Source organism: Oncorhynchus clarkii, unplaced genomic scaffold (genome assembly GCF_045791955.1).
Source record: "Oncorhynchus clarkii lewisi isolate Uvic-CL-2024 unplaced genomic scaffold, UVic_Ocla_1.0 unplaced_contig_8895_pilon_pilon, whole genome shotgun sequence".
NCBI lineage: Eukaryota > Metazoa > Chordata > Actinopteri > Salmoniformes > Salmonidae > Oncorhynchus > Oncorhynchus clarkii.
The window spans coordinates 86,112-113,851 of NW_027260951.1; the positions used below are offsets into that span (position 1 = coordinate 86,112).

The 27,740-nt window shown below is 44.5% G+C and overlaps 2 protein-coding genes across 3 annotated transcripts in view; both read right to left on the bottom strand.

Moving 5' to 3' along the window:
- Positions 1-21,439, bottom strand: part of LOC139402498 (sperm-associated antigen 17-like) — a 44,642-nt gene extending 23,203 nt beyond the window's left edge. The window contains 19 exon segments of the mRNA XM_071146474.1: positions 126-196; positions 373-566; positions 777-931; positions 1,056-1,175; positions 1,377-1,400; positions 5,095-5,243; positions 8,245-8,392; positions 8,573-8,686; positions 9,625-9,762; positions 17,984-18,105; positions 18,230-18,299; positions 18,465-18,626; positions 19,081-19,239; positions 19,471-19,649; positions 20,129-20,306; positions 20,602-20,733; positions 20,893-20,952; positions 21,021-21,161; positions 21,335-21,439. Coding sequence (XP_071002575.1) covers positions 126-196; positions 373-566; positions 777-931; positions 1,056-1,175; positions 1,377-1,400; positions 5,095-5,243; positions 8,245-8,392; positions 8,573-8,686; positions 9,625-9,762; positions 17,984-18,105; positions 18,230-18,299; positions 18,465-18,626; positions 19,081-19,239; positions 19,471-19,649; positions 20,129-20,306; positions 20,602-20,733; positions 20,893-20,952; positions 21,021-21,161; positions 21,335-21,439 — 2,421 coding nt within the window.
- Positions 21,440-21,786: 347 nt separating this feature from the next.
- Positions 21,787-27,740, bottom strand: part of LOC139402499 (E3 ubiquitin-protein ligase HECW2-like) — a 45,245-nt gene continuing 39,291 nt past the window's right edge. For both annotated transcript variants that reach the window (XM_071146476.1, XM_071146475.1), the window contains exons 29-30: positions 27,391-27,503; positions 21,787-26,062 (exon numbers count right to left, since the gene is read on the bottom strand). In XM_071146476.1, coding sequence (XP_071002577.1) covers positions 25,951-26,062; positions 27,391-27,503 — 225 coding nt within the window. In that variant the 3' untranslated portion in view covers positions 21,787-25,950. The remainder of the gene's footprint in view (positions 26,063-27,390; positions 27,504-27,740) is intronic.

The window sequence follows — 27,740 nt, forward strand, 5'->3', positions numbered from 1 at the left end:
TGGACAGAGATGAGTTGGTATAAGAACATCAGCAGCACAGTTAGAATCATCAGACTGTATTAAAGATACTGAATACATGAATCACTATAAAACGGGGTGGAAGACAGCAAGACAGAGTCCGTTACTTTGAGCGAGTCTTCTCTGATGTACTGGTCTGGAGGACCTTCCTCTGGGACAGGAGACTTGGCTGGGGAGGCTTCAGGTACACAGGGACACAACGTTTACATCACAGGGGGACTGTAGCACTGTAACTACTAGTACTACTCTTAGTGCTGTTTTTCATCTATTGTAATTGATGTATCCATGGTAATGAGTGTGTATGTTATACCAATGGATTTCAGCCTGTTTTGACTGATATTTTGGCTTCCTTACTTGCAGTGTGTTTTGTTGAGACAGTGCCCTTCTTGGTGCCCTTAGCCGACTCTGTCCTGCCTTTCTCTGAGGAGTCAGGCGGGGTGGGCCCTCTCAGTTTCTCTGCCTCTCTCTTGGCCTGCAGAGCTAGCCCCTTCACCTCCTCCTCCTCGGTCCAGTCAGATATAGAGTTGGCCACGTGCTCAAGGTACTTCCTGACGACAGAGAGGGAACGGTGGAAAGCGGTCGGGTTTTAATAAATACAATCCTAAACAGGACCCAGAGTCTAATGTACTCTGTGATTTTATCGTTTTCTAACACAAAAAGAAATCAACAAAATGGGTTTGAAGAAAATATATATCCAGCTGTTAAACAACTGATTTATAGCAAATGTGAAATTTGCTTGATATTTTTTTTAACTGTACCTGAACCCAACGTTGGTGTGGAGGGCCATGTCCCATAATTCCTTGCACTGGCGTTGAGGGCTCATGGGATTGTGACAGACGATGAACAGGGTGTTGTCCAGACTACCACAGAAGGTGTCCATGCAGCGGTAGGACTGAGAGGCAGAGTGGAGAATCTACAGCAAGACAACAAGGGGGTCACTAGAACATGCTGTGGTTGTTTTCCTCTCTGTGTTCCCTGAGGATCACAAATGGTCACAAAAAGGAGCCAGAAATCAGAAGGTATTGATTGATGTTGACCTGGGGAAAGACATTGGCGTTGTGGTGCTCAGTATAGTGCCAGTCACTGAGCGATCGCATCCGGCTTCTCTGCATCTCAGTAACATCTACGACATCAGACAAACTCTCCTCTGATTCATCCTGGAGGTGGAACGCTTTACCTGTAGAGGAATCAGACCAACACATCTGGTAGTAGACGAGTCTGGATTCAGACCAACAGACCTGGAGGTAGACTAGTCTGGATTCAGACCAACACATCTGGTAGTAGACTAGTCTGGATTCAGACCAACAGACCTGGAGGTAGACTAGTCTGGATTCAGACCAACACATCTGGTAGTAGACTAGTCTGGATTCAAACCAACAGACCTGGTAGTAGACGAGTCTGGATTCAGACCAACAGACCTGGAGGTAGACTAGTCTGGATTCAGACCAACAGACCTGGAGGTAGACTAGTCTGGATTCAGACCAACAGACCTGGAGGTAGACTAGTCTGGATTCAGACCAACACATCTGGTAGTAGACTAGTCTGGATTCAGACCAACACATCTGGTAGTAGACTAGTCTGGATTCAGACCAACACATCTGGTAGTAGATTATTCTGGATTCAGACCAACAGACCTGGTAGTAGACTAGTCTGGATTCAGACCAACACATCTGGTAGTGGACTAGTCTGGATTCAGACCAACAGACCTGGTAGTAGACTAGTCTGGATTCAGACCAACAGACCTGGAGGTAGACTAGTCTGGATTGAGACCAACACATCTGGTAGTAGACTAGTCTGGATTCAGACCAACACAACTGGTAGTAGACTAGTCTGGATTCAGACCAACAGACCTGGTAGTAGACTAGTCTGGATTCAGACCAACACATCTGGTAGTAGACTAGTCTGTATTCAGACCAACAGACCTGGTAGTAGACTAGTCTGGATTCAGACCAACACATCTGGTAGTAGACTAGTCTGGATTCAGACCAACAGACCTGGTAGTAGACTAGTCTGGATTCAGACCAACACATCTGGTAGTAGACTAGTCTGGATTCAGACCAAAAGACCTGGTAGTAGACTAGTCTGGATTGAGACCAACACATCTGGTAGTAGACTAGTCCGGATTCAGACCAACAGTTCTGGTAGTAGACTAGTCTGGATTCAGACCAACACATCTGGTAGTAGACTAGTCTGGATTCAGACCAACAGACCTGGTAGTAGACTAGTCTGGATTCAGACCAACAGACCTGGAGGTAGACTAGTCTGGATTGAGACCAACACATCTGGTAGTAGACTAGTCTGGATTCAGACCAACACATCTGGTAGTAGACTAGTCTGGATTCAGACCAACAGACCTGGTAGTAGACTAGTCTGGATTCAGACCAACACATCTGGTAGTAGACTAGTCTGGATTCAGACCAACAGACCTGGTAGTAGACTAGTCTGGATTCAGACCAAAAGACCTGGTAGTAGACTAGTCTGGATTCAGACCAACACATCTGGTAGTAGACTAGTCTGGATTCAGACCAACAGACCTGGTAGTAGACTAGTCTGGATTCAGACCAACACATCTGGTAGTAGACTAGTCTGGATTCAGACCAAAAGACCTGGTAGTAGACTAGTCTGGATTGAGACCAACACATCTGGTAGTAGACTAGTCCGGATTCAGACCAACAGTTCTGGTAGTAGACTAGTCTGGATTCAGACCAACACATCTGGTAGTAGACTAGTCTGGATTCAGACCAACACATCTGGTAGGAGACTAGTCTGGATTCAGACCAACACATCTGGTAGGAGACTAGTCTGGATTCAGACCAACACATCTGGTAGTAGACTAGTCTGGATTCAGACCAACAGACCTGGTAGTAGACTAGTCTGGATTCAGACCAACACATCTGGTAGTAGACTAGTCTGGATTCAGACCAAAAGACCTGGTAGTAGACTAGTCTGGATTCAGACCAACACATCTGGTAGTAGACTAGTCTGGATTCAGACCAACAGACCTGGTAGTAGACTAGTCTGGATTCAGACCAACACATCTGGTAGTAGACTAGTCTGGATTCAGACCAAAAGACCTGGTAGTAGACTAGTCTGGATTCAGACCAAAAGACCTGGTAGTAGACTAGTCTGGATTGAGACCAACACATCTGGTAGTAGACTAGTCCGGATTCAGACCAACAGTTCTGGTAGTAGACTAGTCTGGATTCAGACCAACACATCTGGTAGTAGACTAGTCTGGATTCAGACCAACAGACCTGGTAGTAGACTAGTCTGGATTCAGACCAACAGACCTGGAGGTAGACTAGTCTGGATTGAGACCAACACATCTGGTAGTAGACTAGTCTGGATTCAGACCAACACATCTGGTAGTAGACTAGTCTGGATTCAGACCAACAGACCTGGTAGTAGACGAGTCTGGATTCAGACCAACACATCTGGTAGTAGACTAGTCTGGATTCAGACCAACAGACCTGGAGGTAGACTAGTCTGGATTCAGACCAACACATCTGGTAGTAGACTAGTCTGGATTCAGACCAAAAGACCTGGTAGTAGACTAGTCTGGATTGAGACCAACACATCTGGTAGTAGACTAGCCCGGATTCAGACCAACAGTTCTGGTAGTAGACTAGTCTGGATTCAGACCAACACATCTGGTAGTAGACTAGTCTGGATTCAGACCAACACATCTGGTAGGAGACTAGTCTGGATTCAGACCAACACATCTGGTAGGAGACTAGTCTGGATTCAGACCAACACATCTGGTAGTAGACTAGTCTGGATTCAGACCAACAGACCTGGTAGTAGACTAGTCTGGATTCAGACCAACACATCTGGTAGTAGACTAGTCTGGATTCAGACCAAAAGACCTGGTAGTAGACTAGTCTGGATTCAGACCAACACATCTGGTAGTAGACTAGTCTGGATTCAGACCAACAGACCTGGTAGTAGACTAGTCTGGATTCAGACCAACACATCTGGTAGTAGACTAGTCTGGATTCAGACCAAAAGACCTGGTAGTAGACTAGTCTGGATTGAGACCAACACATCTGGTAGTAGACTAGTCTGGATTGAGACCAACACATCTGGTAGTAGACTAGTCCGGATTCAGACCAACAGTTCTGGTAATAGACTAGTCTGGATTCAGACCAACACATCTGGTAGTAGACTAGTCTGGATTCAGACCAACACATCTGGTAGGAGACTAGTCTGGATTCAGACCAACACATCTGGTAGGAGACTAGTCTGGATTCAGACCAACACATCTGGTAGGAGACTAGTCTGGATTCAGACCAACACATCTGGTAGTAGACTAGTCTGGATTCAGACCAACAGACCTGGTAGTAGACTAGTCTGGATTCAGACCAACACATCTGGTAGTAGACTAGTCTGGATTCAGACCAACAGACCTGGTAGTAAACTAGTCTGGATTCAGACCAACACATCTGGTAGTAGACTAGTCTGGATTCAGACCAACAGACCTGGTAGTAGACTAGTCTGGATTCAGACCAAGACATCTGGTAGTAGACTAGTCTGGATTCAGACCAACACATCTGGTAGTAGACTAGTCTGGATTCAGACCAACACACCTGGTCGTAGACTAGTCTGGATTCAGACCAAGACATCTGGTAGTAGACTAGTCTGGATTCAGACCAACACATCTGGTAGTAGACTAGTCTGGATTCAGACCAATATGTGCCTCAGTACATTTGAAGTTTTTAACACACGGTTGCATAATGAGTGGGCTTCCAACAGCAGGTTTCACTTCAGTAACCTACAGGCTTTTTGAGGAGCTACTCTGCTGCTGTCTGACAGGTGGTAGGATATTAATCTCCTCAAACTAGTCTCTGTATGCTGTGCGCCTGTGATAAATAAGATGCATGACAACTAATGAAAATACACAAGCGGCAATTAAATTCCACTAAATTATGCAAATTAACCTATAGACCGATAAGCATGCCGGTCTATGTATTTTCGGCGGCAAACCGATTAACGGTTAAGCGTTAACATCCCTAGTGTCAGAGTTCATAGAACGTCTGTACCTTGTGTCTTGTTGATGTGTCTGAGGTAGTTCTTGGCGAAGCAGACCGGGTCGTCCCAGGGCAGGCAGGTAGGTTGAGGGGAACCAGCAGAGGTCAGTAGGCCTCCCTCCTCCAGCTGGGTCAGGGGCATGCTCTCAAACACAAACTGTCTGACCACTCTCTCCACCTCCGGCCAGCTCAGAGACTCTGTAAAGACACCCATCAGAATAACACAGGAGGTTGTTGGCAATTTCATTGGGGAGGACGGGCTCGTGGTACTGGCTGGAGCGTAATAGGTGGAATTCCATTTGCTTCGTTCCAGCCATTATTATGAGCCGTCCTCCCCTCAGAAGCCTCCACTGCAGAACACCACACACTTATGCTGAATCCCAAATCAAGATCTGATGCATTCTGATAGGTATAGAGCTATATGGTATAGAGCTATATGGTATAGAGCTATATGGATAGGTATAGAGCTATATGGTATAGAGCGATATGGTATAGAGCTATATGGTATAGAGCTATATGGATAGGTATAGAGCTATATGGTATAGAGCTATATGGTATAGAGCTATATGGATAGGTATAGAGCTATATGGTATAGAGCTATATGGTATAGAGCTATATGGATAGGTATAGAGGTATATGGTGTAGAGCGATATGGTATAGAGCTAGCTATATGGATAGGTATAGAGCTATATGGTATAGAGCTATATGGTACAGAGCGATATGGTATAGAGCTATATGGTATAGAGCTATATGGATAGGTATAGAGCTATATGGTATAGAGCTATATGGTATAGAGCTATTTGGTATAGAGCTATATGGATAGGTATAGAGCTATATGGTGTAGAGCGATATGGTATAGAGCTATATGGTATAGAGCTATATGGATAGGTATAGAGCTACAGTGGGGAGAACAAGTATTTGATACACTGCTGATTTTGCAGGTCTTCCACATACAAAGCATGTAGAGGTCTGTAATTTTTATCATAGGTACACTTCAACTGTGAGAGACGGAATCTAAAAAAAAATCCAGAAAATCACATTGTATGATTTTTAAGTAATTAATTAGCTTCACGTTTGGGATGGTGTTCTTCGGCTTGCAAGCGTCCACCCTTTTCCTCCAAACATAAAGATGGTCATTATGGCCAAACAGTTCTATTGTTGTTTCATCAGACCAGAGGACATTTCTCCAAAAAGTACGATCTTTGTCCCCATTTGCAGTTGGCTTTTTTATGGTCGTTCTGGAGCAGTGGCTTCTTCCTTGCTGAGCGGCCTTTCAGGTTATAGGACTCGTTTTACTGTGGACATAGATACTTTTGTACCTGTTTCCTCCAGCATCTTCACAAGGTCATTTGCTGTTGTTGGGGATTGATTTGCACTTTTCGCACCAAAGTATGTTCATCTCTAGGAGACAGAACGGGTCACCTTCCTGAGCGGTATGACGGCTGTGTGGTCCCATGGTGTTTATACTTGTGTACTATTGTTTGTACAGATGAACGTGGTACCTTTACGCGTTTGAAAATTGCTCCCAAGGAATAACCAGACTTGCGGAGGTCTACTATTTTTTTTCTGAGGTCTTGGCTGATTTCTTTTGATTTTCCCATGATGTCAAGCAAAGAGGCACTGAGTTTGAAGATAGACCTTGAAATACATCCACAGGTACACCTGCAATTGACTCAAATTATGTCAATTAGCCTATCAGAAGCTTCTAAAGCAATGACATCATTTTCTGGAATGTTCCAAGCTGTTTAAAGGCACAGTCAACTTAGTGTATGTAAACTTCTGACCCACTGGAATTGGGATACAGCGAATTATAAGTTAAATAATCTGTCTCTAAACAATTGTTGAGAAAATTACTTGTGTCATGCACAATGCAGATGTCCTAACTGACTTGCCAAAACTATAGTTTGTTAACAATAAATTTGTGGAGTGGTTGAAAAACGAGTGTATGTAAACTTCCGACTTCAACTGTATACAGCTATATGGTATATGGTCTATGGTATATGTTGAAAACTTGATTCAGTCTAGGGGAAGTAATTACCATATATTTTTTAACCCTATCAGATTCTTCAGATCTTGAGGAATGCCTAGAGAGTAGGAGGTAGGGGTCTATCTGGAATTCAGCATTTCACTCTGCTGATCTAACAGAGCACCACATTGGTAGTGATAGTACAGGATGGAACCTCTCCTTCCTCATGAAGTAGCCCACAGCTCAGACTCTCTCAGACTATTTATTCAGTTTAACTCTCCGTCTCCTCTCTCTAACATCATGGAGAATGTATTCATCCCACCAGCCAGTAGCAGCAGCGACCCACTGGGCACACACTGGTTGAATCAACGTTGTTTACACATCGTGGAATAGACGTTGAATTGACGTCTGTGCCCAGTGGGTGTCTCACCCCAGCCCAGAACCAACCAGCCAGGGTGATCATTTAACAGCATCCCACCATCTGTTGGTCTTTAGTGGGACTGTGCTCTGTAATTACCAAGACTAAATACAGGTTGGGCTGCAATAATAACACTACTCAGCGCACCTGAGCCACAATGCAATCTGGCTATCACGCTAAATTGGTCTGCATAAAATTCCATAGGCTATAAAAAACGCAGAGCTGTGAGCTGAGAGTGTGTGTCTGTGTGGTGTGTGCGTGTCTGTGTGTGTGTGATTTGTATATGCATGTGTGTGTGTGTGTGGTGTGTGGCTGTGTGTGAGTATGTGGTGTGGTGTGTGTGTGTCTGTGTGAGTGTGCATGGCTGTGTGTAAGTGTGTCTATGTGGCTGTGTGTGTCTGTGTGTGTGTTCTCTCCTCACCGTCGGTGCAGTAGTGTGTGTGTGTGTGTGTTCTCTCCTCACCGTCGGTACAGTAGTGTGTGTGTGTGTGTTCTCTCCTCACCGTCGGTGCAGTAGTGTGTGTGTGTGTGTGTTCTCTCCTCACCGTCGGTTCAGTAGTGTGTGTGTGTGTTCTCTCCTCACCGTCAGTGCAGTAGTGTGTGTGTGTGTGTGTGTTCTCTCCTCACCGTCGGTGCAGTAGTGTGTGTGTGTGTTCTCTCCTCACCGTCGGTGCAGTAGTGTGTGTGTGTGTGTGTGTGTGTGTGTTCTCTCCTCACCGTCGGTGCAGTAGTGTGTGTGTGTGTTCTCTCCTCACCGTCGGTGCAGTAGTGTGTGTGTGTGTGTGTGTGTGTGTGTGTGTGTGTTCTCTCCTCACCGTCAGTGCAGTAGTGTGTGAGCTCCTGGATGCGGGCCAGTCTGGTTCTATTTCCACTCAGGGGGCGGACAGAGCGGAGAAGATTCCACACCGGAGTGTTTCTCATCATCTCTGTCTCTGTCTTCACCGCATCAACGCTGTTATGGACCTGCTACAACACAACACATCCCTCAGAGACCGTACCTGGAGGATACAGCTGCTGCTAATTACAGAGCCTGTGTGTGTATGTGCGTGTGCCTGTGTGTGTGCGTGTGTGTGTGTGTGTGTGTGTGTGTGTGTGTGTGTGTGTGTGTGTGTATGTGTGTGTGTGTGTGTGTGTGTCTCTCACAGGCAGGTGGTGCAGTCTCAGGGCTCTCTCGTCATGACAGTTGATCAGTAGAGGTCTCTGGTGCTCAGTCTTCTGCTGGGTGTTCTCCACAGCACCAAACGTCTCCCTCAACGTCTACCAATAAATACATCATGCTCTATGTTACGCAGGTCTATACATTGATTGGGAAAAAACATGAGGAACGGGGAACAATCCCCCAATAAAAACAATCCCCTACCCGGTTAGTTCCTCTTTAGAGTGAGAGTTTGATATCACAAATTGATTTAAATAAAAAATCTTTATACTCTCTTTGGATAATTCATTCCAATCATTTAAAAGTTAACAGCAGGTATTTTGCATGTAAGTTTAAGTATTTTGATATGTTCACAAATCTACAAAACAGCCAATAATATTATCCTAATATTGAGTTGCCCCCCTTTGACATCAGAACAGTCTCGATTCGTCCGGGCCTGGACTCTACAAGGTGTGGAAAGCGTTCCACAGAGATGCTGGCCCATGTAGACTCCAATGCTTCCCACAGTTGTACCAAGTTGGCTGGATGTCCTTTGGGTGGGGGACCATTCTTGATAAACATTGGAAAGGGTGAAAAACCAGCAGCGTTGCAGTTCTTGACACACTCTAACCGGTGAATCTGGCACCTACTACCAAACCCCGTTCAAAGTCACTTCAATCTTTTGTCTTGCCCATTCACCCTCTGAATGGCACATACACAATCCATGTCTCAATTGTCTCAAGGCCTAAAAATCAGTTTTTAACCTGTTTCCTCCCCTTCATCTACACTGATTGAAGTGGATTTAACTAATGACATCCATAAGAAATCATTCCTTTCACCTGGATTCACCTGGTCAGGCTAGGTCATGGAAAGAGCAGGTGTTCTTAATGTTTTGTATACTCAGTGTATAATCTATAGTCTACAGAAACCATACTATACTGGGGAAACAGTATATCAGGTATAGAGGGTCAGGGTGTAGTCTACAGTAATGTAACCATACTATACTGGGGAAACAGTATAACAGGTATAGAGGGTCAGGGTGTAGTCTACAGTAATGTACCTTCTTCTCCTGGTCTGAGCGAGGCAGAGACATGACAGCAGACAGCATGTAGTCTGCCAGGCTCTTCTCCAGGCTGTACACTCCCTTCTCTGAGTCTGCTGTAGACAGGGGAGGGATGTCCTGCTCTGTGGCCACCACCTGAACACACACACACACACACACACACACACACACACACACACACACACACACACACACACACACACACACACACGCAAAGTCAACTAAAGGAGCTCAACCATTCATCCTCAGGAGTCTCTACTTATGTGTATATATAATGTCTGGAGAGTCTTTCATGTAAACTCTCATGTAAAAAGTGAAGGTATGGAGGAGAATGGTGTTTTCTCAACTATAATAATGACCCTTGAGGGAAAGACAATACACATGCAGTAATACAATGAAACCACATGGATTAAACCCAAACAGATCTGGGTTGAACAACTGTTGTCCTGGTTGACTGTAGTATGGTGATGATGGTTGGAGCCTACAGTGGAGGACCTGCTCCAGTGTAGTTTGAACAGAACAGAACCTGCTCCAGTGTAGTATGAACAGAACAGAACCTGCTCCAATGTAGTATGAACAGAACAGAACTTGCTCCAATGTAGTATGAACAGAACAGAACCTGCTCCAATGTAGTATGAACAGAACATGCTCCAATGTAGTACGAACAGAACAGAACCTGCTCCAATGTAGTTTGAACAGAACAGAACCTGCTCCAATGAAGTTTGAACAGAACAGAAAAGAAACCTGCTCCAATGTAGTTTGAACAGAACAGAACCTGCTCCAATGTAGAATGAACAAAACAGAACCTGCTCCAATGTAGTATGAACAGAACAGAAACCTGCTCCAATGTAGTTTGAAGGGAACAGAACCTGCTCCAATGTAGTTTGAACAGAACAGAACCTGCTCCAATGTAGTATGAACAGAACAGAACCTGCTCCAATGTAGTATGAACAGAACAGAACCTGCTCCAATGTAGTATGAACAGAACAGAACCTGCTCCAATGTAGTATGAACAGAACAGAACCTGCTTCAGTGTAGTATGAAGAGAACAGGACAGAACCTGCTCCAGTGTAGTATGAAGAGAACAGAACAGAACCTGCTCCAGTGTAGTTTGAACAGAACAGAACCTGCTCCAATGTAGCATGAACAGAACAGAACCTGCTCCAATATAGTATGAACAGAACAGAACCTGCTCCAATGTGGTATGAACAGAACCGAACTTGCTCCAATGTAGTTTGAAGGGAACAGAACCTGCTCCAATGTAGTTTGAAGGGAACAGAACCGGTTCCAATGTAGTTTGAACAGAACAGAACCTGCTCCAATGTAGTATGAACAGAACAGAACCTGCTCCAATGAAGTTTGAACAGAACAGAAAAGAAACCTGCTCCAATGTAGTTTGAACAGAACAGAACCTGCTCCAATGTAGAATGAACAGAACAGAACCTGCTCCAATGTAGTATGAACAGAACAGAAAAGAAACATGCTCCAATGTAGTTTGAACAGACCAGAACCTGCTCCAATGTAGTATGAACAGAACAGAACCTGCTCCAATGTGGTATGAACAGAATAGAACCTGCTCCAATGTAGTTTGAAGGGAACAGAACCTGCTCCAATGTAGTATGAACAGAACCTGCTCCAATGTAGTATGAACAGAACAGAACCTGCTCCAATGTAGTATGAACAGAACAGAACCTGCACCAATGTAGTATGAACAGAACAGAACCTGCTCCAATGTAGTATGAACAGAACAGAACCTGCTCCAATGTAGTATGAACAGAACAGAACCTGCTCTAATGTAGTTTGAAGGGAACAGAACCTGCTCCAATGTAGTATGAAGGGAACAGAATAGAACCTGCTCCAGTGTAGTATGAAAAGAACAGGACAGAACCTGCTCCAGTGTAGTATGAAGGGAACAGAACAGGACCTGCTTCAGTGTAGTATGAAGAGAACAGGACAGAACCTGCTCCAGTGTAGTTTGAACAGAACAGAACCTGCTCCAATGTAGCATGAACAGAACCTGCTCCAGTGTAGTTTGAACAGAACAGAACCTGCTCCAATGTAGTATGAACAGAACAGAACCTGCTCCAATGTGGTATGAACAGAACAGAACCTGCTCCAGTGTAGTTTGAACAGAACAGAACCTGCTCCAATGTAATTTGAACAGAACAGAACCTGCTCCAATGTAGAATGAACAGAACAGAACCTGCTCCAATGTAGTATGAACAGAACAGAAAATAAACATGCTCCAATGTAGTTTGAACAGACCAGAACCTGCTCCAATGTAGTATGAACAGAACAGAACCTGCTCCAATGTGGTATGAACAGAATAGAACCTGCTCCAATGTAGTTTGAAGGGAACAGAACCTGCTCCAATGTAGTATGAACAGAACAGAACCTGCTCCAATGTAGTATGAACAGAACAGAACCTGCACCAATGTAGTATGAACAGAACAGAACCTGCTCCAATGTAGTATGAACAGAACAGAACCTGCTCCAATGTAGTATGAACAGAACAGAACCTGCTCCAATGTAGTTTGAAGGGAACAGAACCTGCTCCAATGTAGTATGAAGGGAACAGAATAGAACCTGCTCCAGTGTAGTATGAAGAGAACAGGACAGAACCTGCTCCAGTGTAGTATGAAGGGAACAGAACAGGACCTGCTCCAGTGTAGTTTGAACAGAACAGAACCTGCTCCAATGTAGCATGAACAGAACAGAACCTGCTCCAGTGTAGTTTGAACAGAACAGAACCTGCTCCAATGTAGTATGAACAGAACAGAACCTGCTCCAGTGTAGTTTGAACAGAACAGAACCTGCTCCAATGTAGTTTGAACAGAACAGAACCTGCTCCAATGTAGTATGAACAGAACAGAACTTGCTCCAGTGTAGTTTGAACAGACCAGAACCTGCTCCAATGTAGTATGAACAGAACAGAACCTGCTCCAATGTGGTATGAACAGAATAGAACCTGCTCCAATGTAGTTTGAAGGGAACAGAACCTGCTCCAATGTAGTATGAACAGAACAGAACCTGCTCCAATGTGGTATGAACAGAACAGAACCTGCTCCAGTGTAGTTTGAACAGAACAGAACCTGCTCCAATGTAGTTTGAACAGAACAGAACCTGCTCCAATGTAGAATGAACAGAACAGAACCTGCTCCAATGTAGTATGAACAGAACAGAAAATAAACATGCTCCAATGTAGTTTGAACAGACCAGAACCTGCTCCAATGTAGTATGAACAGAACAGAACCTGCTCCAATGTGGTATGAACAGAATAGAACCTGCTCCAATGTAGTTTGAAGGGAACAGAACCTGCTCCAATGTAGTATGAACAGAACCTGCTCCAATGTAGTATGAACAGAACAGAACCTGCTCCAATGTAGTATGAACAGAACAGAACCTGCACCAATGTAGTATGAACAGAACAGAACCTGCTCCAATGTAGTATGAACAGAACAGAACCTGCTCCAATGTAGTATGAACAGAACAGAACAGGATCTGCTTCAGTGTAGTATGAAGAGAACAGGACAGAACCTGCTCCAGTGTAGTATGAAGAGAACAGAACAGAACCTGCTCCAGTGTAGTATGAACAGAACAGAACAGGACCTGCTTCAGTGTAGTATGAAGAGAACAGGACAGAACCTGCTCCAGTGTAGTTTGAACAGAACAGAACCTGCTCCAATGTAGCATGAACAGAACAGAACCTGCTCCAATATAGTATGAACAGAACAGAACCTGCTCCAATGTGGTATGAACAGAACCGAACTTGCTCCAATGTAGTTTGAAGGGAACAGAACCTGCTCCAATGTAGTTTGAAGGGAACAGAACCGGTTCCAATGTAGTTTGAACAGAACAGAACCTGCTCCAATGTAGTATGAACAGAACAGAACCTGCTCCAATGAAGTTTGAACAGAACAGAAAAGAAACCTGCTCCAATGTAGTTTGAACAGAACAGAACCTGCTCCAATGTAGAATGAACAGAACAGAACCTGCTCCAATGTAGTATGAACAGAACAGAAAAGAAACATGCTCCAATGTAGTTTGAACAGACCAGAACCTGCTCCAATGTAGTATGAACAGAACAGAACCTGCTCCAATGTGGTATGAACAGAATAGAACCTGCTCCAATGTAGTTTGAAGGGAACAGAACCTGCTCCAATGTAGTATGAACAGAACCTGCTCCAATGTAGTATGAACAGAACAGAACCTGCTCCAATGTAGTATGAACAGAACAGAACCTGCACCAATGTAGTATGAACAGAACAGAACCTGCTCCAATGTAGTATGAACAGAACAGAACCTGCTCCAATGTAGTATGAACAGAACAGAACCTGCTCTAATGTAGTTTGAAGGGAACAGAACCTGCTCCAATGTAGTATGAAGGGAACAGAATAGAACCTGCTCCAGTGTAGTATGAAAAGAACAGGACAGAACCTGCTCCAGTGTAGTATGAAGGGAACAGAACAGGACCTGCTTCAGTGTAGTATGAAGAGAACAGGACAGAACCTGCTCCAGTGTAGTTTGAACAGAACAGAACCTGCTCCAATGTAGCATGAACAGAACCTGCTCCAGTGTAGTTTGAACAGAACAGAACCTGCTCCAATGTAGTATGAACAGAACAGAACCTGCTCCAATGTGGTATGAACAGAACAGAACCTGCTCCAGTGTAGTTTGAACAGAACAGAACCTGCTCCAATGTAATTTGAACAGAACAGAACCTGCTCCAATGTAGAATGAACAGAACAGAACCTGCTCCAATGTAGTATGAACAGAACAGAAAATAAACATGCTCCAATGTAGTTTGAACAGACCAGAACCTGCTCCAATGTAGTATGAACAGAACAGAACCTGCTCCAATGTGGTATGAACAGAATAGAACCTGCTCCAATGTAGTTTGAAGGGAACAGAACCTGCTCCAATGTAGTATGAACAGAACAGAACCTGCTCCAATGTAGTATGAACAGAACAGAACCTGCACCAATGTAGTATGAACAGAACAGAACCTGCTCCAATGTAGTATGAACAGAACAGAACCTGCTCCAATGTAGTATGAACAGAACAGAACCTGCTCCAATGTAGTTTGAAGGGAACAGAACCTGCTCCAATGTAGTATGAAGGGAACAGAATAGAACCTGCTCCAGTGTAGTATGAAGAGAACAGGACAGAACCTGCTCCAGTGTAGTATGAAGGGAACAGAACAGGACCTGCTCCAGTGTAGTTTGAACAGAACAGAACCTGCTCCAATGTAGCATGAACAGAACAGAACCTGCTCCAGTGTAGTTTGAACAGAACAGAACCTGCTCCAATGTAGTATGAACAGAACAGAACCTGCTCCAGTGTAGTTTGAACAGAACAGAACCTGCTCCAATGTAGTTTGAACAGAACAGAACCTGCTCCAATGTAGTATGAACAGAACAGAACTTGCTCCAGTGTAGTTTGAACAGACCAGAACCTGCTCCAATGTAGTATGAACAGAACAGAACCTGCTCCAATGTGGTATGAACAGAATAGAACCTGCTCCAATGTAGTTTGAAGGGAACAGAACCTGCTCCAATGTAGTATGAACAGAACAGAACCTGCTCCAATGTGGTATGAACAGAACAGAACCTGCTCCAGTGTAGTTTGAACAGAACAGAACCTGCTCCAATGTAGTTTGAACAGAACAGAACCTGCTCCAATGTAGAATGAACAGAACAGAACCTGCTCCAATGTAGTATGAACAGAACAGAAAATAAACATGCTCCAATGTAGTTTGAACAGACCAGAACCTGCTCCAATGTAGTATGAACAGAACAGAACCTGCTCCAATGTGGTATGAACAGAATAGAACCTGCTCCAATGTAGTTTGAAGGGAACAGAACCTGCTCCAATGTAGTATGAACAGAACCTGCTCCAATGTAGTATGAACAGAACAGAACCTGCTCCAATGTAGTATGAACAGAACAGAACCTGCACCAATGTAGTATGAACAGAACAGAACCTGCTCCAATGTAGTATGAACAGAACAGAACCTGCTCCAATGTAGTATGAACAGAACAGAACAGGACCTGCTTCAGTGTAGTATGAAGAGAACAGGACAGAACCTGCTCCAGTGTAGTATGAAGAGAACAGAACAGAACCTGCTCCAGTGTAGTATGAACAGAACAGAACAGGACCTGCTTCAGTGTAGTATGAAGAGAACAGGACAGAACCTGCTCCAGTGTAGTATGAAGAGAACAGAACAGAACCTGCTCCAGTGTAGTATGAAGAGAATAGGACAGAACCTGCTCCAGTGTAGTATGAAGAGAACAGAACAGAACCTGCTCCAGTGTAGTTTGAACAGAACAGAACCTGCTCCAATGTAGCATGAACAGAACAGAACCTGCTCCAGTGTAGTTTGAACAGAACAGAACCTGCTCCAATGTAGTATGAACAGAACAGAACCTGCTCCAGTGTAGTTTGAACAGAACAGAACCTGCTCCAATGTAGTTTGAACAGAACAGAACCTGCTCCAATGTAGTATGAACAGAACAGAACTTGCTCCAGTGTAGTTTGAACAGAACAGAACCTGCTCCAATGTAGTTTGAACAGAACAGAACCTGCTCCAGTTTAGTATGAACAGACCAGAACCTGCTCCAATGATGTTTGTTCAGAACAGAAAAGAAACCTGCTCCAATGTAGTATGAAGGGAACAGAACAGGACCTGCTTCAGTGTAGTATGAAGAGAACAGGACAGAACCTTCTCCAGTGTAGTATGAAGAGAACAGAACAGAACCTGCTCCAGTGTAGTTTGAACAGAACAGAACCTGCTCCAATGTAGCATGAACAGAACAGAACCTGCTCCAATATAGTATGAACAGAACAGAACCTGCTCCAATGTGGTATGAACAGAACCGAACTTGCTCCACTGTAGTTTGAAGGGAACAGAACCTGCTCCAATGTAGTTTGAAGGGAACAGAACCTGCTCCAATGTAGTTTGAAGGGAACAGAACCTGCTCCAGTGTAGTATGAAGGGAACAGAACAGAACCTGCTCCAGTGTAGTATGAAAAGAACAGCACAGAACCTGCTCCAGTGTAGTATGAAGGGAACAGAACAGAACCTGCTCCAATGTAGTATGAAGAGAACAGGACAGAACCTGCTCCAGTGTAGCATGAACAGAACAGAACCTGCTCCAATGTAGTATGAACAGAACAGGACCTGCTCCAATATAGTATGAACAGAACAGAACCTGCTCCAGTGTAGTATGAACAGAACAGAACCTGCTCCAATGTAGTATGAACAGAACAGAACCTGCTCCAATGTAGTTTGAACAGAAAAGAAACCTGCTCCAATGTAGTTTGAAGGGAACAGAACAGAACCTGCTCCAGTGTAGTTTGAAGGGAACAGAACCTGCTCCAATGTAGTTTGAACAGAACAGAACCTGCTCCAATGTGGTATGAACAGATCCGAACTTGCTCCAGTGTAGTATGAAGGGAACAGAACAGAACCTGCTCCAGTGTAGTATGAAGGGAACAGAACCTACTCCAATGTAGTTTGAACAGAACAGAACCTGCTCCAATGTAGTATGAACAGAACAGAACCTGCTCCAATGTAGTATGAACAGAACAGAACCTGCTCCAATGTAGTTTGAACAGAACAGAACCTGCTCCAATGTAGTATGAACAGAACAGAACAGATCCAATGTAGTTTGAACAGAACAGAACCTGCTCCAGTGTAGTTTGAACAGAACAGAACCTGCTCCAATGTAGTTTGAACAGAACAGAACCTACTCCAGTGTAGTATGAAGGGAACAGAACAGAACCTGCTCCAGTGTAGTATGAAGAGAACAGAACAGAACCTGCTCCAATGTAGTATGAAGGGAACAGAACCTGCTCCAGTGTATTATGAAGGGAACAGAACCTGCTCCAGTGTAGTATGAAAGGAACAGAACAGAACCAGCTCCAGTGTAGTATGAAGGGAACAGAACAGAACCTGCTCCAATGTAGTTTGAACAGAACAGAACCTGCTCCAATGTAGTTTGAACAGAACAGAACCTACTCCAGTGTAGTATGAAGGGAACAGAACCTGCTGCAATGTAGTTTGAACAGAACATAACCTGCTCCAATGTAGTATGAAGGGAACAGAACCTGCTCCAGTGTAGTATGAAGGGAACAGAACCTGCTCCAGTGTAGTATGAAGGGAACAGAACAGAACCTGCTCCAGTGTAGTATGAAGGGAACAGAACCTGCTCCAATGTAGTATGAACAGAACAGAACCTGCTCCAATGTAGTATGAACAGAACAGAACCTGCTCCAATGTAGTTTGAACAGAACAGAACCTGCTCCAATGTAGTATGAACAGAACAGATCCAATGTAGTTTGAACAGAACAGAACCTGCTCCAGCATGCAGTGTAGTATGAGGGGAACAGAGGAGGCTTCAGGAGGAATCTGGTCCAGCAGGTCGTTATAGTAACGCATGTCCACATCAGTACTCAGAGCAGTCGGTTCAGGGTCTGCTGGGACAACAACAGACATCAGCTCCCTGGGTTAGGGTCAATTCACTTTCATTCAGCTATCAGTTAACTGTAATCATTTACTTGATCAACTGTCCTCCAGTGTGTTTGTGAAGCTGTAGAATACCTGGAGTGGTTTCCTCTTGGGCTTGTCTCTTCTTGGACCCAGGTGTCTGAGGCGTTGTGGTCTGAACCGTCTGAGATATGACAGAAAATATTCCTCAACATTTCTGCTACATGTAGAAACAGAAAACAGGCCTACATGAAATAAAGACAGTATTGTGTATATTCAGTATGGTTTCCTACTCCATCCACCAGTCAGTTCATCCTGTGTGTGCATGCATGTGTTTCTGGTACAGTACCTCTGCAGGGCTGTCCTGGGTGGTGCGTGCCACAGCCCTGGGGACAGACGGCACCTGGACCAGTCTCATGTTGTTCAGGTAGTGTTGATGCTGTCTCCTCCAGTCCAGACAGTCATAGATCAGACAAGCCACGTCTTCAAACAGACGTGTCCCAAACCCAAGCTACAACACAACATATTAACATGGCATTTTAAGTACATTATATAAAATAATCATAATTAAAGAAAGACCCACACACTGCTCTTGTCAATGTTTATTGCTTAGGTGTCAGACTCTCGGCCTTCTCGTCAGAAGACGAAGAAGAAGAAGAAGAAGAAGAGGAAGATGAAGGAAGAGGAGGAACAGAAGAAGAAGAAGGAGCAGCAGCAGCAGAAGAAGCAGAAGAAGAAGAATCAGAAGAAGCAGAAGGAGCAGCAGAAGAAGAATCAGAAGAAGAAGAAGAAGAAGAAGGAGCAGCAGCAGCAGAAGAATCAGAAGAAGAAGAAGGAGCAGCAGAAGAAGAATCAGAAGAAGAAGAAGAAGAAGCAGCAGCAGCAGAAGAAGCAGAAGAAGGAGCAGCAGAAGAAGAAGGAGCAGCAGAATCAGAAGAATCAGAAGAAGAAGGCAAGGAAATCACCATAGCCTCTGGACTATCCTTGTCTTGTGGTGGCAGGATCTCTTTAGTGGTGTGACTGAGGCGGGCCACATCAAACAGCTTGGAGAATGCTGAGCCACTGTTTAGCACCCCTTCCAACTGACCCCAGAACTGCTCCTGTTGTCTTCTCCTAATGTTAGTCTCCGCGTCTACAGGAACACAATAGCAGCATTTAGCAACACAACTCATATTAAAATTAGATTGATTGAAAGATCAATACTGTACTGACAATATGAAATACTGTCAAATACCTCTGCTGTGTTTGATTCAGTTTACCCTGACTGTACAATGAAACCAGTGGAACAAAAGATTCAAGATCCCAGGCTAAATCAATCCAAACCTCACATTGATGCCACTCTATGTCTTACCCACATCCAGGGGTGTGTCATCACTCCCTTCCAGTGATCCCTCTGGCCGGTCTGGTCTCTGTGAGGTCAGCTTGATAACGTTGGACACATGGACCCCCAGGGAGTCCAGCACAGAGACCAGCTGAGCCTGCTGGAAGCCCACCACCAGGATGTAGTGCTGAGGACCATCGTCTGGCTCATCATCTAGACACACACACATGAAAGCATGAGAGAGAGAGAGAGAGAGAGAGAGAGAGAGAGAGAGAGAGAGAGAGAGAGAGGGAAAGAGAGAGAGAGCCAGAGAGAGAAAGAGAGAGAGAGAGAGAGAGAGAGAGAGAGAGAGAGAGAGAGAGAGAGAAAGAGAGAGAGAGAGAAAGAGAGCGAGAGAGAGAGAGAGAGAGAGAGAGAGAGAGAGAGAGAGAGAGAGAGAGAGAGAAAGAGAGAGAAAGAGAAAGAGAGAGACAGAAAGAGAGAGAGAGAAAGAGAGAGAGAGAGAGAGAGAGAGAGAGAGAGAGAGAGAGAGAGAGAGAGAGAAAGAGAGCGAGAGAGAGAGAGAAAGAGAGCGAGAGAGAGAGAGAACCTCCCAGTCACCCCAACACAAAGTAACAACCAACCTCATACTAACAACCTAACAGTACTGCTATACTGTATGTGTGATGATTGAGACAGAGTAGACTTCTCACCTATATACTTGTTGGTCTCATCCTCCTCGCCCCTCTTTTTCAGCTTGGTGTCCTTGGTTGGGGCGCTGGGCTCTGCCCCTTTCTTTCCCTTGTCACCTTTGGCGGCAGGCTTGGCACCCCCTTTGTCTTTGGTTGGGGAGGCATTGCCAGCCTTGCCCTTACCCTTCTCCTCAGCAGCCTGGGAGAGAGTGGATTAAACTAAAGTGGTGCTAATACTGCATACTGCGGTTCAAATCCGGGTCTCCTCTGTGAAGGAAGCGTTAGCCTGCTGAGTTGAAGCCTAGGCATTAACAGGTAGCGCAGGCTAGTCTTCATGTCTCAGACAAGGTTTCTTATCACCCATGTTACAATATTACTATAACTCTGACTCTATCTGACAATAACACTTCAAAAGATTCTCTAGGAAAGCTGACTGTTGCCAGGGCGATAAGACGACTGATGATTGTTGATGGCTGTCAGGAGTTCCTTCCTACCCTCATCTCTGTGGCTCTCTTCTGCTGGTCGTTGGCCTTGACTCCCAGGAGCTGGAACTTGAGCAGTTTACCCAGCAGGTCACAGGGCAGCTCCTCTCCTGCATCCAGCAGGACCTTGGCTGCCTCCATCACCTTCATAGACAAACAACATACTTGATGTAGAATAGACAGAGACTGAGTAATAGTTGTAATTTATTGGGCAAGACTCTTTCTTTGCTGCTTCGTAAATGTGTCTTTTGAAATGAATAGCCTATAGAGCACATTTTACTGAAAAATGGGTGCATTACATACCTCATAAAACATGGGTACATCCTTGGTCTTCTTGATTTTTGGGTTTCCCAGTTCATTGATCTGTGAAGCATTTCATTCATTGGTTGATATACACTTGACTGTGAACAATCAGACTTTGTGTTACTGACCTTTTCTAGGGTGGTGTCCCAGGTGACCACGCTGAAGAGCCTGCGAAGGGGCTGCTGTACGGCCAGCAGCAGAGCACCGGTCAGCTCCTCATCCTCCAGCCTCTCTCCCACCACCAGAGAAATGCTGGCCTTCCAAGTCTCCTAGCATCATCATCATCAGACAACACTGATCAGTGAAGAACAACAACATAGCCAAGTGGCAAGTGAAGTCACTCCCTGCTTGTGTAGCTGGCCCCTTAAAGTTTAGTGTGTTTAAATAGCGTTTCACTAGCTAGATATCTAGCTAAAGATAGCAAGCTGTTAACGTTCCCTACCTCCTCAAATGGTGCATTAGTGAGTCCAGTTTCCCAACCTTTGTTTCCAACTGCCGTTGCACCAGCAGCAGACACTGTCCCGCTTTTCACTCTTTTTGGTGGCATTTCCTTACCGTTTTCGGAGAGAAACTGACCTATTGACTTGAATCAAATTGCATTATATTATGAAATCTCTTGAACTTAACGTAAACTAAAACAGCCACTTCCAGCTGTTAGCTTGCTAGCTGACGTTAGCTAGCATGGCTCTTCTGTGTACAGTCCCCTGACGCTTCGGTTGCTCTTAGCAACAGGTTGAAGGGGCGGGTCATCAGTCATGCAAAATGACATCTTAACTTTTAATTGTATTTATTTATTAATTTATTAAACAAATTGCCAAAAGACGCACTACTGAATATACCACTATTAATAGAAATCCACGTTCAACTCCCAACACAAAAGACACAGAGACCACATTTAATCAATTATTTTTATCCGTTTTTTTTCATACAATCATAAGGAGTGACATGGAGAAAAACGCTTTGCATAGAGTGAAGCTCTGACAAAGACACAGCCTCGAACCCCCCAGCAGACAGTAGTATCTAATCCTAGAGTCCTGCCGGTCACAGGACCAGACAGGCAGACAGCCAGCCAGAGAGGAACAGGCACAACATTCCATTACAAAAAGGTGAGAACAACTGAAACATGGATGCAACTTTCAAATTGGTCACAATTGGTGATAATATATATATATATATATGCATGTTGTGTTGTAGTTAAAGTGTTTCTGTGAGTAAAGAAGTAGTGGGTTGGTGTGATGGGCTATCGGTCGGTTACTCAGTGACGGTGGTGAATGTGAAGACCATGGAGTTGAGAGACCGAGACTTGGATGAATAGAGTCAAAAGCTCCAATTAAAGCCCCAAAACATTGGTACATTCAGTGCAGATCAGGGTCTCCAACCTTTTCTGACATTAGATCTACTCATTTCTTACTAGATTTTAAAATAGGCCCATTCTTCTCCTCTCCCCTGCAACTCTTCTCCGGATCCTTGATACAAAAGAGAAAGTAGTGCAGTGTATTTTCTGTCAACATACCTGGTAAAATAACGATTAACAAACAACTCTAAAATCAGAGATTTGTTGTCAGTGTTGCTTTTCCTGCTTTTAGAATTTTTTTCACTTTCAAAATTACAAATGTTCATGGAAACAACTAAATGGGATGTTCTGAGTCCATGTCACTTGTTAAATCCCCTCTGAGGACAATTTAGGTCTGGAAGAAAACTAACAAATGTAGATATCTGTGTGTAATTTTCCTGTAATTGCGCATCTGAGTGAGGAATGTGCCAGTCTAGCAATGGTTCCATACTGCTGCGCATTTCATGGCAAAGTTTTCAAATAACAGATACTCATTATATACTTCTGAAGGGTAAGCCTACTTGCAATAAATATTTAATTGAAAAGGTTTTAGGGAAAGTATTTCTGTCAACTCACATGATGGTTTATCACGTCAACTGGCTGGAGTGATGGACAAACGCGCGCACCACTCAGACAGACAGGGGCAATGTTGCTGGGAATTCATTGGCAGACAGAGAAACGTGTACGTAAAAAGTTATAAGAACTTCTTACAAGCCATCCCAGGACATGTACAGTATTCCCATCCACTACAAGACCATGGTGCATACCTACGAAACACCAAGAGAAACTTCCCCTCCCTAGCTTCAGTCTTTCAGTCTAAACTACACCAGAACCCGTCCCACCTAGCTACAATTTATTAAGATGAATGCACTAACTGTAAATCGCTCTGGATCAGAGCGTCTGATTTATTACTAAAATGTCAAAATAATAAAAAATAAAATACATGTAATGCCACTGTGTACTTCCCTTTCTTTTAGTATGTTTTTACCGTAAAACATGTCATATATCTGCCCTCAGTCTCTCACTGGCCCTGGGATGATGGAAGAGAATGCAGGAAGTTGTTCTATTTCAGTCCCTTACATTCTGTTAGCTACATTCCACAGTCTCGGGACGTGATGGTGGCTGGGTGGGGTCACAGCCCTGAAACAAAGACATTGGGCGCGTTTCATGTCATCGTTATTGCAGTCGACACACTGCTCAGATGATAGTCCCTCACAACGTCTGGAAAAGTATTTACCTTCTGTCAACTCACATGATGGTTTATCACGTTTATCAGGAAGGTGTTCTATATCACATTAATATGATATACATATAATATGGTAATCGGCTAAAATGCTCAGCAGCAGCGCGACTGCAATAAAGCGCGACCTGGAACGCACCCTGAGAGTAGAATATGGTGGTATCAGAAGGCAGACTAAGGCCTTCTGACTAAGGCAGAGTATGAAGTGAAAAACACGACAAATATGTGTTTCTATAACTCTTCCTTCATATTCTCATTACTCCTCGTCTTAAAACTTCCTAGTACTGTAGATACGTCTATAAAATATATTTTTTCCCCTCACTTGAAAACTGACATTCCACCCATCAAAACAGTCAGTGTAATAGCATACCATGGGCACCTGTGCTTATATATGACTTCAACATGTTCTCTGTCACAAGTCTCTATAAAGCTTTAAATGTCCCTTGACCTTACCATCACCCACACACAGATCACATTATAATTGCATGATGTAAGCCTGTGTGTGTGTGTGTGTGTGTGTGTGTGTGTGTGTGTGTCTCTCGACATGCAGGTTGTTAATCACCATGTTTTACTTTCATTATCATGGTCATACAAACATCTGTCATTATACGATGTTATATCGGGGGTCCCAAACCCTATTGAAATAGGAACACATCAAACCAACGTATTCAATTAGGTGGCAATCAGGATAATAAGTAGAAGCAAGTTAAAAACAAAGAGCAACAACCAAACATGAGGGATTTGAAAAGTTCAGATCACCCTCTACTCTGGCAGTGTAGGTCAATGATAAAGTGACGATGACAATCAACATACTTGCAAGCAATGAAAAGAGCTAAAACACTGAAAGAGTGTGTGAGAGCTTGTGTCTAACATTATGGGAAAGCCAACTCAATGTAATGTCTTTATCGAAACAATCCCTAGCTGAGTTTGGTTATCCGTGCTGATAGCTTGCCCTGAAGTCTGGTAAGAATGAGGCAGCCGTTTAGATTTGACGAGTCATCGAGAGAAAAAACCACACATTTAAGCGCATCATCATCGTGATATCAGTCTGTACATTCAAAAAACATATCGTTGTTTGTGGCCGTTACAAAATGCATTTTGCAGATAGATGAACAGCCTGTAGAGAGATCCAAGTTCAGCTTCACCACACAAACACCATCGCATCACGATAGGCTCCTTCAGTGTTCTGTTCTAGAACACACCTGTCAGAGGGTTCAACAAGCTCAGGTCACAAAGCTGCCTGGACCTTGATTGGTTGGTTCTCTTTCCCAGACAGGACAGGAGGCGTGGCCACAGCAGCTGAAGAGCACCTGTATTGTCTTCCTTCATCTCTTCCTCTCTCCTCTCATCCCCTTCTCCAGGAGCAACACTATCCTGTGATGTCGGCCTCAGCCTCTCAGAGGAGAGATGTCCTGTGATGTCGGCCTCAGCCTCTCAGAGGAGAGATGTCCTGTGATGTCGGCCTCAGCCTCTCAGAGGAGAGATGTCCTGTAATATCGGCCTCAGCCTCTCAGAGGAGAGATGTCCTGTGATGTCGGCCTCAGCCTCTCAGAGGAGAGATGTCCTGCGATGTCGGCCTCAGCCTCTCAGAGGAGAGATGTCCTGCGATGTCGGCCTCAGCCTCTCAGAGGAGAGATGTCCTGCGATGTCGGCCTCAGCCTCTCAGAGGAGAGATGTCCTGTGATGTCGGCCTCAGCCTCTCAGAGGAGAGATGTCCTGCGATGTCGGCCTCAGCCTCTCAGAGGAGAGATGTCCTGCGATGTCGGCCTCAGCCTCTCAGAGGAGAGATGTCCTGTGATGTCGGCCTCAGCCTCTCAGAGGAGAGATGTCCTGTGATGTCGGCCTCAGCCTCTCAGAGGAGAGATGTCCTGTGATGTCGGCCTCGGCCTCTCAGAGGAGAGATGTCCTGTGATGTCGGCCTCGGCCTCTCAGAGGAGAGATGTCCTGTGATGTCGGTCTCAGCCTCTCAGTGAGATAAAGCAGCTTTGGTTTTGCTCTCCAGGAAAAGCTCGACCACCACCTTCCTTACGTGACTCCACTGGAAATCCGTATTTGAAATAATAAAACGTGATGAGCCAGTTGGAGTCTCACTCCAGGTCTTGGTTTTTGTTCCTTCATTGTGCGATTGGTTGGAGGCTTACGAGTCCATCTCTCCCATTGGTTTATTGGAGTAACAAGGGTGTGAGTGATAGGGTGCTCTCCTTTGGTTTGTGTTGGCAGTGTGTCTAAGTGACCTTAACCGTCACAGTTAACCATGGCGTTGTGCAGGGGTCATGCCCTCTGATACACATCGGTCTATTCTCCTCTGTTCAGCTCACTTCAGGAAGGTGAGTGTGTATAAAGATACAACAGGGTGCCAGACAGACAAGACAGTCATCCCCTTGAACCCCTTGGGTTCCTCTACCTCTGTGATACTACAGTTCAGAGGTCAGGGTCAAAGGTTGTAGGAGGAGTCGGGGTTAAAGGATAAAGGTGATAGGGGTCATCACTCCAGGCCGAAGGTGCTGGTCTCTTCCACGGCAGTGAGCATCTTCTCGTGCAGCATGGAGAAGGATGGATATGGAGGGAGGTCCAGCCGGTTGAAACAGGTGTGAGCCCTGGGGAGGAGACAACCGCAAACACAGTGAAAACAACAACAACAACAATATACTTCAGTCTGAATAATACCTTTACATACATTATACTCAAAGTAGTTAGTTCCCTTGGCCTTACAAGTGTAGTTAGTTCCCTTGGCCTTACAAGTGTAGTTAGTTCCCTTGGCCTTACAAGTGAAGTTAGTTCCCTTGGCCTTACAAGTGAAGTTAGTTCCCTTGGCCTTACAAGTGTAGTTAGTTCCCTTGGCCTTACAAGTGTAGTTAGTTCCCTTGGCCTTACAAGTGTAGTTAGTTCCCTTGGCCTTACAAGTGAAGTTAGTTCCCTTGGCCTTACAAGTGAAGTTAGTTCCCTTGGCCTTACAAGTGAAGTTAGTTCCCTTGGCCTTACAAGTGTAGTTAGTTCCCTTGGCCTTACAAGTGAAGTTAGTTCCCTTGGCCTTACAAGTGAAGTTAGTTCCCTTGGCCTTACAAGTGTAGTTAGTTCCCTTGGCCTTACAAGTGTAGTTAGTTCCCTTGGCCTTACAAGTGTAGTTAGTTCCCTTGGCCTTACAAGTGTAGTTAGTTCCCTTGGCCTTACAAGTGTAGTTAGTTCCCTTGGCCTTACAAGTGAAGTTAGTTCCCTTGGCCTTACAAGTGAAGTTAGTTCCCTTGGCCTTACAAGTGTAGTTAGTTCCCTTGGCCTTACAAGTGAAGTTAGTTCCCTTGGCCTTACAAGTGAAGTTAGTTCCCTTGGCCTTACAAGTGTAGTTAGTTCCCTTGGCCTTACAAGTGAAGTTAGTTCCCTTGGCCTTACAAGTGAAGTTAGTTCCCTTGGCCTTACAAGTGTAGTTAGTTCCCTTGGCCTTACCAGTGAAGTTAGTTACCTTGGCCTTACAAGTGTAGTTAGTTCCCTTGGCCTTACAAGTGTAGTTAGTTCCCTTGGCCTTACAAGTGTAGTTAGTTCCCTTGGCCTTACAAGTGTAGTTAGTTCCCTTGGCCTTACAAGTGTAGTTAGTTCCCTTGGCCTTACAAGTGTAGTTAGTTCCCTTGGCCTTACAAGTGTAGTTAGTTCCCTTGGCCTTACAAGTGTAGTTAGTTCCCTTGGCCTTACAAGTGTAGTTAGTTCCCTTGGCCTTACAAGTGAAGTTAGTTCCCTTGGCCTTACAAGTGTAGTTAGTTCCCTTGGCCTTACAAGTGTAGTTAGTTCCCTTGGCCTTACAAGTGTAGTTAGTTACCTTGGCCTTACAAGTGTAGTTAGTTCCCTTGGCCTTACAAGTGTAGTTAGTTCCCTTGGCCTTACAAGTGTAGTTAGTTCCCTTGGCCTTACAAGTGAAGTCAGCACAGTAGTTTACCTGGGTAGAGAGGTAACTTTGCCCCATTTCTCCACACAGAACCTGCGGGGTCCGTTGCTGCCTCGGAGAGAGGCGAAACCCTCGTAGGGAATACTGGAGGTACCCGTCACAAACTAACAGAACAGAAAGAAGAAGGTCGCTGTTACTCACTGTGTGTGTGTGTGTTTGTGTGTTTGTGTGTGTGTGTGTGTGTGTGTCTATGTGTGTGTGAATGTGTGTTTGTTTGTGTGTATGTTTGTGTGTATGTGTTTGTTTGTATGTGTGTGTGTGTTTGTTTGTATAAGTGTGTGTGTTTGTTGGTATGTGTGTGTGTGTTTGTTGGTATGTGTGTGTTTGTACGTGTGTGTTTG